The following is a 15,344-nucleotide window of genomic DNA, read 5'->3' as shown; positions in this document are numbered from 1 at the left end:
TTTTTCCTGCACACTTATTTTCTTTTAAGTTTCCTTTCCTGTGGTTAAAGTCATAGTCTTCAATACACCCATAGTGCCTTATAATCTTTCAAGATAATATGACTGCATGCCACATTAAACACGGTTGACCACCAGATTCATGTATGAAAATGGAACCAGAAGATACATATTAGCAAGATTTGCGAATGAATAAAAGGACTTATTACAAGAAAAGAGCTCCTATACTGTTTAATGTGCCATTCCCATTGATTATTTCCATTGTTAGTTATTCATTCACATAAATCTTTTGATGACTTAACACATGATGAATTTTCCCTTATTATCACTTTCCACCAAACTCTTCAATGTCTTACAAAAAGGAAAACAAAAGCAAGATTGTCCCTCATGATGACACCCACGTTTTCTCCTGAAATAGAAGATGTCTTTAAAGAAATCTGTCTGCAATGATATCAGAGGATATGAAGACAGCATTATCATTTAGATAACAGCTTATTTAACCACAAAGTGCCCACTTTTAAAACGTAAAGTCAGTTCAGCAAAGACCTGTCTTATAATGAGACTGTTATAAATAACGTTCATTTAGAGAAAAATACTAAACAGAGCACACGCACAAGGACAATACTGTAATTATACTTTTATTGACAATGAAATTTATACATTTTTCTCAATAAATAAACTTAAAGTGCACATAAATATCTATTACAGCAAATATTTGACTACTTCATAAATAGCTTTATTGTAAAAGTGCCTCATGTCTGCTGTGGCTGTGTTGAACACTGTCTTGACTTTTTCTTTTTTCCATCCTCTGACGTAAGGATCAGCAGAATTAAAACCTTGTAATATAGTGCATAGAGTACACAAATGAAGATTACAGTCAGTAAGGATTACATATGTGCTTTTTTCTGCTGTTTTCCATCTCCTCTCTGTTAAAAGTCCATGTTTTTGAAGTCCTCAGTACATCTATACTTGCTCTCAGCGTACCTGGTGCACATCAGATGGGGCAGACAAGGGCAGGTGTGATGTTGCCTCTTTCCTAGAAACGGCACCTGAAAGTGGAAAAGACAGAGAAGTGAGATCATCTGACAGTTAAATCCTTCACGTGTTGACAAGTGGAGTTCTAAAAAATGTGAAATTAGAGGCTTGGATTGGTGTTAGAGGAACTAATTATGGCCGCCTCCAGATCATCAAAGTGATGTATGGCTCTGATTGGCCGCTTCACTGTAGAGAGGATCGATCGACTCTGCAGTTATCAGCAGCTTTTCTAAAGCTTCAGCCAAAGCTGCCAGCACTTGATATAATCTAGATTTCCTCTGACGCAGAGAACAAGAGTGGGCGATAGAAGAAAACATCAGACTTGAGAGTGTTGAGAGCACAGTGAGGGCAGATTAGTGGCATGGGCGTTTTTATCATTGAGGTGGGGGCCTCAAAGCACAGGCACAGGAAGGCAATGAATGTGAGATATAAAACAAAAAATAGAGATGAGTACTCAGATTGGAAATAAGATCCCTAGAGTGTATAAATAATAGAATATGAATAATAGCATCAAAGTAGACCTGCCCTCCTATTTAGTTAGGAGCAAACCATAGCAAGAGAGACCAATAGACTTAAAAAGTGGATTACTATTTGGAGAAACAGTATCAAATAAATGAAAAAAAAAAAAATCACAATTTGTGGCAGAGGTACTGATATCACACCTGATTTGTGCTTATATTGATTTTTTCATGTTAAACTACTGAGATTTGCAGACTTTGACTCAGACTGTCACTCATTTAAGGGGTGATTGCTCACATTTGGGTCCCTGCATTTGTAGTTTCTCTGGCAGACTCTGGTATGAGGCACCCCTATTTTTATGAGTTTTATCACAACTTCACAAACTTTAAAAAAAATGGCAGAAGTTTATGTTTAATAGGACAGGTTACACAACAGTGACATGACTTGCAGGAAATTCTTAATCAGAGAGTGTGTCAGTGAGAGAGAGAGGCGGAGCGGGGGGACACTGCACACTTATTGATTGATGGGATGCCAAGTTAAAGTCTATAGTTGGCTAACGCGTTATATACATAACCTTAATCCTTTTTATCATACAAACTTGAGTCGATAGTCTGGTATTTTTCCCACCTCTGTTAAAACCACCCCGGTAAGCAGAGGTGGAAAAAGTACATGGAACTATTGTTATTGTAAAAGTACAAGTAACTATTGCAATCAAGCAAAAGTACAGTTACCATGGTCAAAATTTATTTAAGTAAAGTACAAGTACTGGTCCATAAATCTACTTAGGTAAAGAGAGAAGTATTTCATGTAAAGTTTACTTTGAGTTCTGAGTAGTGACTGAGGAGTTGTATAGTAAGACATGATTTTCCCTGATTCACAAGGAACAACAAGAGAATAGACCTCCAACCAGGTTGTTTGGGTAAAATCACGTCTTGAAATAAGGAAAAATACACAGAAAAAACTTAACAGTGTTAATTAAACTCATAAAGAGTTACATTTCACACTTTAAAAGTGTCTATATTGGGCCGCACAACATAAAGTTAAACAACACTGTTGAAAGAAATATTTTTCAGTATGATGAAGTTGAACCGAGCAGAAAGGAGAGCAGAGTCAACTTTATATCAAGGCAAAGCATACTGATGAAGAATAGTCACTATGCATCTTTAAGGGACACCTAAAGTCACGGGTGGAAACTCTAACTCAGTGGATAACTTCCCCTATGGTGCGAATATGTCTCACATTAAAAAAAAAAAAACAGTGCACTAGAATCATGACCAGAACAGTCCCAGCAGTCGTCCACTGTTTTAGCATGTGAAGTGGAATCATTCTGTCGCTGTGTGCTACTGTGTCGTCATCAGAAGTGCCAAAAGAGCAAAAGTATTGTTTTCAAGTAAAAGTACAGTTACTCTGGTTAAACTGACTTAAATAGAAGGGAAAGTACTGATTTTAAAATGTTCTCAAAAAAGCACAAGTGCCAAAGAGATCTACTCAATTACAGTAATTTGAATGAATGTAATTAGTGACATCACATCCATCTTACCTTGTGGCTAAAGGGGTGGCATTCATCCCCTTCCACTCCTCTTGGGACACACATCCTCAGACCCCTGAGCCACAGACTGACGGCACAGCAGAGACCAAACCCACACTGCAGATCTCTCTCACAAGCCTGCAGGAGAGAGAGAATGAAATAACGGTGAGGCGGACAGAAGAGATATCTTTGAATAACAATAAATCTGTTTGACTCTTATTTATGCAAACAGTTACGGTCTCCCATGTTTGTGAAGTCAAAGTCATTTTATCCGCCGCCCATCATCTCCCTAATCCACTTACAAATGAATATCAATCACTGAGATAATTTCCTCCTGTTTTTCCAGCGGACTGCAGGCGGGGAAGGATGTGGTCTCCTGTCAGTCATGGCTAATCAAATTTAGGAAAATGAAAAGTTGGAAGAAAAGAGTCCAGAAAAGTTATCTATACTTAAAGTCAAAATTTAAGGTAAAAAAGTGACAAAAGAGATTGTATGTAAAGGTTTAAGTTTGAAGCTGTGGCCCTGATTTATAGAGAAAATGAGTGTTACAACAGTAAGTTAGTTCATTCATCAAAACCCTTCAACTGAAAAATCAATGGATGGATTTTTAAGTGTTTTACCACAAAGAATGCCATATACTTGCTAAATCCTGATCCTACAATGTGAGTTTGAGCTGCTTTTCACTGATTTACATCATTCAAATTTAAACATTTTTACTTTGGATTGTTTCTGAGATTAAATACATGTTTTAAGTTGTATTTATTTGTCCAAAAAAAATTGGATTAAGCTTGAAATAATTGTTAGCTGTAGATAAGGTTGAAGTCATTCTCACACTAAATTAAACAATTTACTCTCAAATGTTCCTGAATGATACAATCTCTTACTTTTGTGATTGATTGTGTCAAAAAATGCCAAACAAAACATATATATTTCGCATTTATTGCCTGAAATCATTGGTGACTATGATGTTGCCATTGATTTTGGGCAATGTAAACAGTGAGCAGGAATTTGCTTGCTGATTTTGATGAGTAAAAACATTAAATAAACATAAATTACAGCCTTGGGCTTCTAGTTTTATTCCTGTGGCATTTAAAAAAAGCATCAGTATTATCTGATTTTCAAGTTAAATATCACAGTTTTAAATTACAATAATTACAACTGTTTAGCCTTAGTAAATAAAAACTGAATGAATTCCTTCTTTATGACAGACACAAGGAGAGGGATTAGACAATGTCCTTAAAGTGATTATAAGATTTTAAATTCGTAAATCAGCCTGGATGTCAGAGTTTGAAACAGAGTCTCTGACACTCACCCCTGTGATGACGGCTCCCCTAGAGCGGCTCAGAGACAGCAGCAGGAGGAAGGACAGCAGCACCGCCCTGCAGCTCATCACAGCAATACGACAACTGGACTCTCAACAGCTCTTAGTGCTGATCAACAGCTGTGAACACTCTCTCCGGCACCTTGATCAGCTCTGCGGTCAGTCATGAAGGGATCCTGAACTCCTCAGAGACACACTCCCTCCCTCTCTTTATCCACCTCAGACCCCCACCTAGTCCCCGGTACCTCCCTCCATCCAAGAGCCCCCACCTGTCTCCTCAGAGTCTTCATCATCTTATTCATCTGGATGAGGAAGAAGGAGGCTTAAGGGTTTGACCATACATCTGCTAGGAGAGGAGGCTGACAGAACTCAAGGGGTTTAAAGTTCACACTAAAACTAGAGAAAACTGCTCAGAACTGATGATTTTCATATGAACTGAAATCAATCTGACACATCTTTGTGGGAATTGGTTACAGGTGTCATGAAATCAAGGACTGTCAGCTTGAAGCAGGGAGATTTAGACATTTTTAAAAATTTTAAGTTTGATGAAATAACCACAGGCTGCTTCATGAGATATTTTTTTGCTCTAAAGTGCTATGCCATATATATTATCATGTGACATCTGTGTAATGAAAGGTAACACCTGTAATCATTTCAAGCTATCACCATTTTATGTACATATAGAGAAAGGAGCCTGTAATGTTACACTGTCACATAATGCACTGGTTCCTATTCTGGGTGAAAAAACCCACCATCCCCATAGTGAAGCACGGTGGTGGCAGCATCATGCTGTGGGGATTCTTCTTGACAGCCGGCCTTTCAGGGCTTTCAAAAGTGGAGGATAAATTGAGTCTGCCAAAATAAAGGAAGAGAGAAGATTTTTTCCAGTAACATAGTGACCTGAAGAATTCACTAAAAGCTACACAGAAATGGTTTAAAGACAACAAGGGGAATGCTCTGGAGGGGCGGAGTCAAAGCCTAGTCCAAGAGAAAATTTGTGGTTGGACCGAAAAGGGCTGTTCCCACCTGATTGCCATGCAGCCTGACAGAGATTGAGCAGTTTTGCAAAGAAGAATGGAGTAAAACTGAAGTGTCCAGATATGTAAGCCTGATTGAGACCTATCCACACAGACTCAGTGCTGTGATTGCAGTCAAAGATGCATCTACTAAATACTAACTTGATGGGTTGAATATTTATGCATTTACTGATTTAATGTTACATATTTTTATATAATTGACATTACTCTGTAGAAATCTGTTTTCAATTTGACATTAAAGACATTTTTTGCTTTTTTTGTCAGAAAATTTTAAATTTTATTGACTAGGAATGATTTATGAAATCAGTAAAGGGTTAAAACATCATACTTTCATAGGCACTATAAGTAAGGCATGGTGTGTATTGTGTATGCTGCACAATCATAGTACATGCTAATGCATACAGGGGTTGAAACAGGCTGAGTTTACGAGCCTGCTTACATAACCTTACACAGTGCATGTGTTTTCCTACGTGAATGCTGGGACAGTGACGGGCAGCCAGCTGTCAGCAGGAGTGCCTGTGCACTGATTTAAGTTTTAAGAGGAGAGTTATGAGTGTGAAAGCAGAGTGGATAAGGTATGAGTATTAGAGGAGAAGACAGGGAGCGTACCCGATGGGTTAGTCAGCAGGACATTACCTTGCAGCCCTGCAGGTGATGGATTTCTCCAATGCAGTGGCCACATAATTACATCTACCCATTTCTGCCCCATCAGCAGGAGCAGTGAAGCCTCACTGTCCCAGGACAGGCAGCAAAAATCATGAAGGGAGGTGAGCCCAGGCACTGGCCTCTGGCTAACTTAAGATGATGGCATACTGACAAAATACATCAATAAATCCATCTAACATCATACCCAGATACCAGTTCTGCATTGTCATGAAAAGAAATTACATCTGTAAAGGTCACATTGCTAAAAGGGCTAGGCCAGTGTTTATCATGCTAAGTGTTTTCACAAATCTGTTATAATAAAAGTGATGGTAACTGGGAATATTATTATTATTTATGTGTTTGCCTTCAAAAACTTAAAGATCTGTTTTGACCTGAGCACATGGGCCTCATGTTGATGCTGCTGAAACTTCAGCCTGTTGTCATGGCCTCTCACTGAGCAGGCCTATGAGATTCTTGGACTAAATAGGAAGTAGACTATTAAGATTATTAGGATTAAACATTAAATAAATGAGGAAAAATAATCACTGTAATCTAATATCGTATTTGCGTAAGTGTAAATATCCTTCCTCATTTGTCTCTGGGGCTAACTCTCAGAGAATGATGCAATAAGGTTTCATCACATACTAATCTAGTTTAGAAGTGGCTTTAGTCAGTCAGGACCTCACCGAATAAAAAGAAGCCAGCAAATATAAACACATCTACCTACAGGCTGCTATATTAAACAAATATATCAAAAGTGAATCGCAAAATATAAATCCTGCCTCGACATAGTGACACTACGGAAGCCTTACGAGGAGAAGTAATTGAATTCTCTTGCTTTCTCAGGATAAAAATATGTATGATAATGAGTTAAACTGAGTCATTTTTTACTTGTTATCATGGGACAATGGATTTTTAAAACTGTCGGCTGTGTATGACCACCTTGATAGCATATATGTTTTTATCCATTCACTATCTTCTTATACATACATTAATACCTATTTATCTAATTCAACTAACCATCTTTATATGCATGTTTAAAAAGTTGCTCACTATATTACACGTTAAACGCCATATTATTTAGGTTAAACCACCGCGTTTCGTATAGTTCGGCCTTTATTGAGCTCCGTAGTTCACGTGACAGTCACCTGACTCTACCCGGAAGCCTTGTAGAAGCAGACAACCATAACAACAAAACTTCCCACTGAAAACGTGATTTTTAAAGTTGTTTCCTGTTGTTCATCATGGAGTCGACCCTCGAACAGCATCTTGATGATACGTAAGACAGTTTTCAGTTTTGTAATTTTAGTATTAGCGGGTTTAAAATGAAATGTTACTCCTGTTTGCTTCTGTTGTTGGCAGAATGAAGAACCCAGCAGTGGTCGGAGTGCTTTGTACGGATCAACAAGGACACAACCTGGGCTGTAAGACAACACTGAAAAATCCCTGCTTGTTTATTAAATTGTATTCTATTCAAGAAAATGTTTTTGCATAATAATTCACACGAAAAGCTCTGTTTAACGCAGTCTGAATTGGAGTATGGAGAACTATCGGGTTAAACTAAAAGGTTCAGAGGAGAAAAGCCCTTAGGTTTTCACAGCATTGTCACTTCTAAGACAGGAACTATTATTAGTCCAAAATTAAGCAATAAAAGTTACTGTTCTTTCACACACAGCATTTTTATCACTATTTTGTTTATTGAAAAGTTTTTGAGACTATGTAAAACATGTAAAACAAAGCTTTTAAACATTTAAAGTTAGTAGTTGGAATTGCAGGATGACCTATGATAAGGGATACACAATAGTGGATTTTTGTTGATAATCGATTTCCAGATATATTTTTCACAGAGAGAGATAGATGCGTTTTTCCTCTTCTTTCTCTTCCTCTGCTTCCTCTTTTTCTTTTAGGTAAGGACACTAAGGCTCCTGTTACTCTTACTGTGACTGTCTGAAAAATCACACATCTATTGTACTCAAGTGAAGTACAGTTACTGGGGTTGAAATTTACTTAAGTAGAAGTAGAGGTATTGGTATATAAATCTACTCAGATAAAAGTAAAAAGTAGCAAAATTAAGAGGCTAAATCTCTGTAAACAATTTTGTGCTCTAGTAGTACTTAAGCCAGAGACCCACTGGTTCCTGTTTGATTTGCTGATTCTAACTCCTGTTTCCTGATATAACCTGATAAAGATTTTGATGAAACCAGTTTTTGTCCTTGAAAACTGTTATTGACATCAAAATATTTGAATCCTTTCTTTAATGGATGTTGAATTTTATGTTCATACTGAAACACAGTTTTTTGATAATGATAATAATAATAATCTTAAAAACTGGCCATGTAGGTGACCTACGTGACCATCTCGGATTTAAGTAATTTTCACCAGAAAGTTGTGTGTTACACCCTTTATTTCTGTCTATCTTTGTTCCTTAATTTATGCTGGAATTGTTTTTATGTTTGTTATTTAAATGTATACCTCTTTGTTTAATATAAATTCTCATAATTTGTATTTATTAACTAACATAAGCAATAAATCATGTTTTATTAAAATCAACACATTACATAGATTTAACATAAGCTGTTCTTTCCTGTAGGCAGGCATATATGTGAGGATGACAACATACCCTGCATGAATCAAAATGAACGACAAATCTTTATTTGTCTGCTTTGATCACAGTAAATACTTTAATGATTTGTAACTGAGGCTGAACAATTTTGAAGTAATATCTAATTACAATTATTCTAGCTTATATTGCAGATGTAATGTGAACAGTTGTATTGAAGGGAATGATAATTTTTCTGTCATTGTCATTGTAAATTAGAAAAACAATTCCAAAAATAAGAACAGTAAGCTTTTTGCAAACTAGTGTAGAAAAAAAGGAGTCTTTGGTGTTTGCAAAATTTATGCTACATAACATCTCTGCAGCAAAGAAATTAAATGTTTTTTGGGGTTTTTTTTTTGACGCATTTCAGCTCAAAGAAATATTGCAACCTCTGTAATTTAAAACTTGCAGCAGGGCATATTTCAATTAAATCTAAATATAAAAAAGAACATTCCATGTTGGCAATAACAACACGAGAATATAGATCTCCAACCAGGGTTTTCAGGTAAAAGTCATACCTTCATATTAAATAAAATAAAAAAGCTGATTTGGGATGTGAGAGCTTCAAACAGGCTGCTAACCTGGGGGGGAAAGTGGAGGACTACCTTACTCAAGTAAAAGTACTAGACTATAAATCTACTCATGTAAAGTAAAAAGTGCGTCATTCCAAATTTACCCCAAGTATTCAGTACTAAGTAGCTTCTTTTGGCTACCCAAGGGGGTTACAGTAAAATATGGTCATTCCTTAATCTGCAGTAATAACAAGAAAATATTAATCTCCAAGCTGTTTTTTTTTTTATTTTAAGGTGTGATTTAACCCAAAGTAAAATGCCACAGCTGCTTTGAGATGAAATGATAAATCAGTATTTCTTCATGTGCTTCTGACTGTCATGTCTAATCAAAACCAATCCACTGGCCAGTTTCACGTCATCGACTGAAGGCTTAGACCTCTTTGTTTTGGCTTTTTTGTGTATCAGCCCTGATTTTAACAATCAGTGCATCTCTTATGCAATATGATCCATGATACATGGCACACAAATGATGATTCATTAACTCATTAGACAGTAACAACATTTTATTAACTGAAGAACAATAGACAACATTAATGTTTTTATTCACTGCAGGCTAGTGTCAGTTTTAACTTCTTTTGTCTGCCCCTTCTTTTGTCCCTGTGTCTTTTATTTTCTTATCTTCATGGTGATCTTTTTTAAATCCTCTATCTCCAGGCCGAGGCTCCCTGTCTGATGAACATGGCGGTGTCGTGTCCGTTTTGGCCAAACAAGCTGCAGCTCTCACAAAAGACCCGACAGACACTCCGACTGTGTGTCTGGAGTCCGAGTCAGGGTGAGCACTCACACAGCCCTCGTCTTTTTTTTTCCTTTGCTTGAAATACTTTCATTCCCCCCAACCAGAAATCCTACACACTCCTTCTCAGTTAAATTTACGAGGCCTGGCTGTGGTGGTTTGATAAAAACCAAGGAGGATCAATAAATCCAAGAAAACCGTTGATTAGAGATCCAGAATGAAAGACTGAGTGGCTCTTTTTTTTTTTTTTTTTTTTTTTTTTTTTTTTACCTCAGACTTTGCTCAAACTTGGCAGAGTTGGCAGAGGTGTGTTTTCATTTGTGAGGCTTTGGTGCCCCCTTCTGGACAAACATCAACTAGTTTCTTAATACCAGTGACTGTTCCTTCTCTCAATAGTTATTAACAGTGGAAAAAAGTCTTTTGAGACGTTGATCCCTATTGTGGTTGTAAACATGATGTGAAGTATGTGCAGCTTTGCTTTCCTGGTGATGTAGAGTCACAGGAACTGTCAACAAGCTGTAAATAAATATTCTGATTATTGGATCGGATATCAAATTTCAACATAAAATGTAAATTTTTTTTTTTTAATCCTTAACTGATTTCAGTTAAGATTATAATTCATCAAAAATTATTTTTACTCACAGTAAGTGTAACTTTATGGTTATGGTGCTCAAGATGATTATGATTATCATCTTTTCCAATTTGGTATTTATCGTAAATGCTTAAGTTTTGATCATTTAGATCAAAATTTAGAAAAGTTATTAAATTTAGATTAAACCAGAATTGGATGATTTGCAAAACACTATAATTCTCCTTTTATTTAAAATTGCACAAAGACAGCATATACGATGCTCAGACAGAGAAATTTGGGGAATGTTATCCCCAGTTTGAATTTGATGTCAGTATATTTCAAAAAAGTTGAGACAGTGGCAGCAAAAGACTGAAAAATGGGTGAGATGCTTAAAAGAACTGACACAACTTTTCCAAATTAATGAAGTTAGCTAGCAACAGGGTAGTAAAATAACTGGTTATAAAAGGAATATCTAACATAAGCTGAAACTATCTGAAGTAAGGATCACTATTTTGGTAAATCTGCTTTGGACAATTATTCAACAACTGTAAAATACTGTTAAATTTAAAAGAGAGGATAAAGCATCTGCAGTCCAAAACAGTATCAAAAGATTTAAAGCTCTCTGATAGAGTAACTTTTTGGACCTGCCACCGTCTTTATGAGCACTGGAGGCGTGTGTTCACCACCTTCTTAGTGGTGTTTGAGACCCCTCTTATGAGTGGTTGATCCACATCTCATCACTGTTGGCAATATTCAGAGTGATCATTCAAGTTAAGCTCCTAAAATATTATTTATTTAAATTAATTTAACCAGGGAAACTTCATTGGGTTTAAGAATCTCATTTACAAGAGTGTCCTTGCCAAGAAAGGCAGCAGCACATTTAACCGAGTTACAGTCATAAAAAATTTACCAAAAAAACGCAAGACAAACACAGATCAACCAACTCCTGAGTCACAGAGCAGAAAGTCATCAGTCAGAACATCTACAACCTGATGCATCTCTGTCTAATGCCTTTAAATCTACTTTCAAAGCAAGTTGAAGAGACCAGATCCTCATACCTGAAACTCCTTTTACCCATCTCAAGACAGACTTTGGGCACAGATAGCAAAAATAAGTAGGGATGGGAATCAAGAACCGGTTCCAGTTGGTTCAGACCATCAACATTTTTTAGTTTTAATCTCAACAATTCCCTTATCAATGCCTTAAAAAACAGTCTTGCAAAAGGCAGTCAGCACAAAAAAGAACAGAGAAGTAGAGGTAGTGGCAGACAGTTAAAAAAACAGGCTAAAGCAGTCGAAAGTTTGGCTTCATTTCTCAAAAAAGACGCTACAGCATGCAGTGTCTGTCAGACAGTGATTTCATGCATCTTTTTTCACAAGAACTGTTAAATTTCAATGGATTTTTATACGTTCAGAGACAGAGAGCAGAGACTAGTTTTATATTTATTTTAAGGTTTTATCTTTAAAAGAAAATGAGCAGGAGTATTTTATTCTAATTAAAGTTCAGAGATTGAAGATCCAGAGAGAAGTTTGTTTTAACTGAGACATTTCCAACAAAAAAAGAGAATTTTTGTGTATTTTAGCGCGTTCTTCTTTGAAACACTGAACATTTTTAGTGATCAAAACTGTTATTTATTGTTAATAATTGAAGTGTGCTTGATAATGACTCTCATTGAAGGTGACATACATTTTGTTCAGTATTCAGAAAAAAAGCTACTTAATACAATTTGAGTTGTTAAGGGTGAAAACCAATATAGTCTACTTTTTCCAGAAAGAAAATTCACAGGGAGGAATCAATAAGGGAATCAATAAAGAATTGAATTGGTGCACAGAATTGATGATGGCATCGATATCAATAAAATCTTGTTAATTCCCATCCCTTAAAATAAATCTTATTACTGAGTCTCAGAGCCAAGGCTGTAGCTTCCAGAACTTCCAGAAGCAGGTTAAGATTTGCTTTATAAATAAGGATATGCCCGTAATAAGTGGCCAATGAAGGCCAACCAACTTGATCATACTGAGTACAACACTGAGTTAACAACTTTAGGTTCATTATAAACCTCAGGTCTCTACAGCATACAGTATCTAAGGATCTAAGGCATTGAGAAGATGCATGCACAGTGCATTCAGACCCCCTTCACTTGTTTCAATTTTGTAATTTTACTGCCTAATGCTACAGTGAAACAACTCATTTTCATTCTCATTAATCTTTACTCAGAACCCCATAATAACAAATTGAAAACAGAGTTTTAGGAATGTTTACAAATTTATCATGAGCAAAGTTTCAGGTGTTTTTTGCAAAGAGTCGGAAAATATAACGTAAATGTGATATTTCAGTTTTTTATATTTAAGACATCTGTTTTCATTTGTCATTATGGGGTACTGAGCACAGATTAATGAAAATAAAAACTTCCTCAGGCTGAAACATAACAAAATTGAAAAAAAGTGAAGGGGATCTGAATACTTTCTGATTGCCTTGTATAACACATCACCATAATCTATCAGAGGCATAAAAGTGATAGAAACAAGCCTTCTCTTTGCAGTTAAAGAAGACCAAAACTTACTTCTGAAGTAAAAGCCCAACTTTCATTTCTTTACAAGTTGCTGAACATGAAGCTTAAAACTCAAAGAATCATCAATCAAAAACCTGAGGTGTTTATAGGAGGACAGACTCAATCACCCTGAGATGTAGTCATGGTTGGCTGGTTAATCGTCTTTTTCTTTGAGTTTGAAATATAAATTAAATACTGTCGCCTTTGTACCAAAGATAAGTCAGCACCCACCCACTGTCACTGGATTTGAGATTTACCATAGTTAGTGAAAGTAAGATCCTCTCTGAATGGATCTACTGACAGTTTTAAAATGCCTGGCATACATTTATCTCACATATCAGGAAATTTAACTGAGATCTAACAGTTTGAGGACTATTGTGTGATTATTGTTAACTATGTAAACGTGTTTTTGAGTTCTTTATTTTGTTTGATTTTGTAGAAATATTCTGGTGAGGAGTCACGGGACCATCACAGTCGCAGTTCACAAGATCGCATCCTGAAGAAAACACCAACAATGATGATTAATTTTATTGTAAAGAAATGTCAACACAACTTTCTTGTTACCATTGTTAACAATAATGTGTAATCCCAACAGTTTTTGCTGATGTCTGCTTTTTCTGTGAACTTCTGTGAACAGACTTAATGTGGCCTCTCTCTTTTATGTATGAAATAATCTATTTAAACCATTCAGTGATATTTTAAAGATGGCATGTATAATCTAGCCTCTGTATCATGTTACTCCTGGGTTTGTCAATGCTTGTGTGCACCCTTTGCTTTGTGTTCATTTGTTGAATCTGCTGCAGTCATGCAGAGAATGGCACCCCTAAATAAACTTTAACTTGACTTTGTGCTGCTCTCTTCCATGTTAAGTGTTCATCATTTTCTCCTTTGCTTCATGTTTCATGGTTAAACTTTTATCTCAGCCATGAGAGGACAAAGAAGAAACTGTTTAATAATAAATTAAGTTAAACGGACATGAAGCAGCATATGTGTTTTGTTGCAGTATTTCCTGGCGTAATGACTATTAGAGGATGATAGTTTTTTTCTCTCAAGATGAAAGGGATTATTTGTGCAAAAACGCCTGTCCTAACGTAAGCACATGTTGTCCAGTCTGCTGTGTACACTGACAGAGCAGTGCGTCTTGGTGACAGGACCTGACTAAACTCTGCGGTGTCTCTGATGTTTTGACCGCAGAGCTTTTTTTTTTTTTCTCCTCCTCCTCTCTCCCCCCTGAGCCCTCAGATGAGGTTCACTGCTACGTCTCGGTCACGTGTCTCTCCTCAGTGTGGAGGCTTTGCACTCTGCGGCTCCTCGGCACAATAAGGCAGCGATGTGGAGGATGAAATGTGAGATGCAACTCAGAGGGACTCGCTAGTGGAGACAAAGTTATGGCACGTCCATCCTCGGAAGAGAAAAAAGTCCCGCAGCAGCTCCTCTCCTCCAGACGGTCCCTCGCCGGTGACGCGCACGCTTTCCTGGGACGCACAAACCTGGAGCGAGAAAACCGACAATTACGCGTCAAATTCAACTAATTAAATCGAAGAATTTAAAGGGATTTAAGAAGTTTTGAGGTATGAAATCTTTTACCTATTGATTCAGTTTAAGAAATAAGCCATTTTCACAAATTTGATGTCTGAAAACACACATTAACAGTAATCTCTATTCATGCGTTTTCTTCGTTTTGGAACGTTTTTGTCGGAGCAAACTTTCCCAAACTAAAATTACTTTTACATCCAAACTTATGTAGCATTTCCAAACTTTTCCCTCACATTGCGTCAGTGCAGGTTCACTGTTTTTGTTTCGATCACCCTGATAACATCTCCTTTAAATTCACTGCTGAAGTGCCAGAGTACCTGAGTTTTTACGCATCCTCTTGAGCGACCCCTTGTCTTTCCTCCTTCCCAGCAGCAGCAGAGCTGAACTGAGCTGGGTGAGGGGCACGATGCAACAGGCCTGTAAAGTGCAGATAACAACAACCTCACAGCCACACACGGTAAGACTTCCTTGTTTTCCTCCACTCTTAGTAATACGGTTTTGTGTAAGCCAAAAGCCCTCGGCTGAACACAGTGCATTTACTACATACTCTCACTGTTTCTCTGCTCTGATGCTTGGCTTTGCCATGAACTCTGATGTGGGCAGAGGTGGAACTCCAGGTTTGGGATTTGGAATACTTTAGGGTAAGAAAAAGTCAAGGAAATACACCTTAAAGAAACGTTGGTGGGAGAAATGAAGGTTTTTATCAGAGTAATTGAAGCTTCCCTACCAAAAGTAGCACCCCGTGTACACATGTAAGTCA

At 36.9% G+C, this 15,344-nt stretch overlaps 2 protein-coding genes across 2 annotated transcripts; one reads left to right on the top strand and one right to left on the bottom strand.

Annotated features, from left to right (window-relative positions):
- Positions 1-926: 926 nt before the first annotated feature.
- On the bottom strand, positions 927-4,507 carry prok1 (prokineticin 1). The gene is given in 4 exon segments (XM_041800363.1): positions 927-1,046; positions 3,032-3,157; positions 4,332-4,435; positions 4,438-4,507. Coding segments are annotated over 4 exon segments (420 nt in total).
- A 2,658-nt stretch (positions 4,508-7,165) lies between these two features.
- On the top strand, positions 7,166-13,891 carry lamtor5 (late endosomal/lysosomal adaptor, MAPK and MTOR activator 5). Its single transcript, XM_041799562.1, has 4 exons — positions 7,166-7,301; positions 7,385-7,446; positions 9,848-9,965; positions 13,488-13,891. Exons 1-4 carry the CDS (start codon positions 7,267-7,269, stop codon positions 13,546-13,548), a joined length of 276 nt encoding a protein of 91 aa, XP_041655496.1. The 5' UTR covers positions 7,166-7,266; the 3' UTR covers positions 13,549-13,891.
- Positions 13,892-15,344: the final 1,453 nt, after the last annotated feature.

Source organism: Cheilinus undulatus, linkage group 11 (genome assembly GCF_018320785.1).
Source record: "Cheilinus undulatus linkage group 11, ASM1832078v1, whole genome shotgun sequence".
NCBI lineage: Eukaryota > Metazoa > Chordata > Actinopteri > Labriformes > Labridae > Cheilinus > Cheilinus undulatus.
This window is presented reverse-complemented; position numbering and strand designations above follow the sequence as displayed.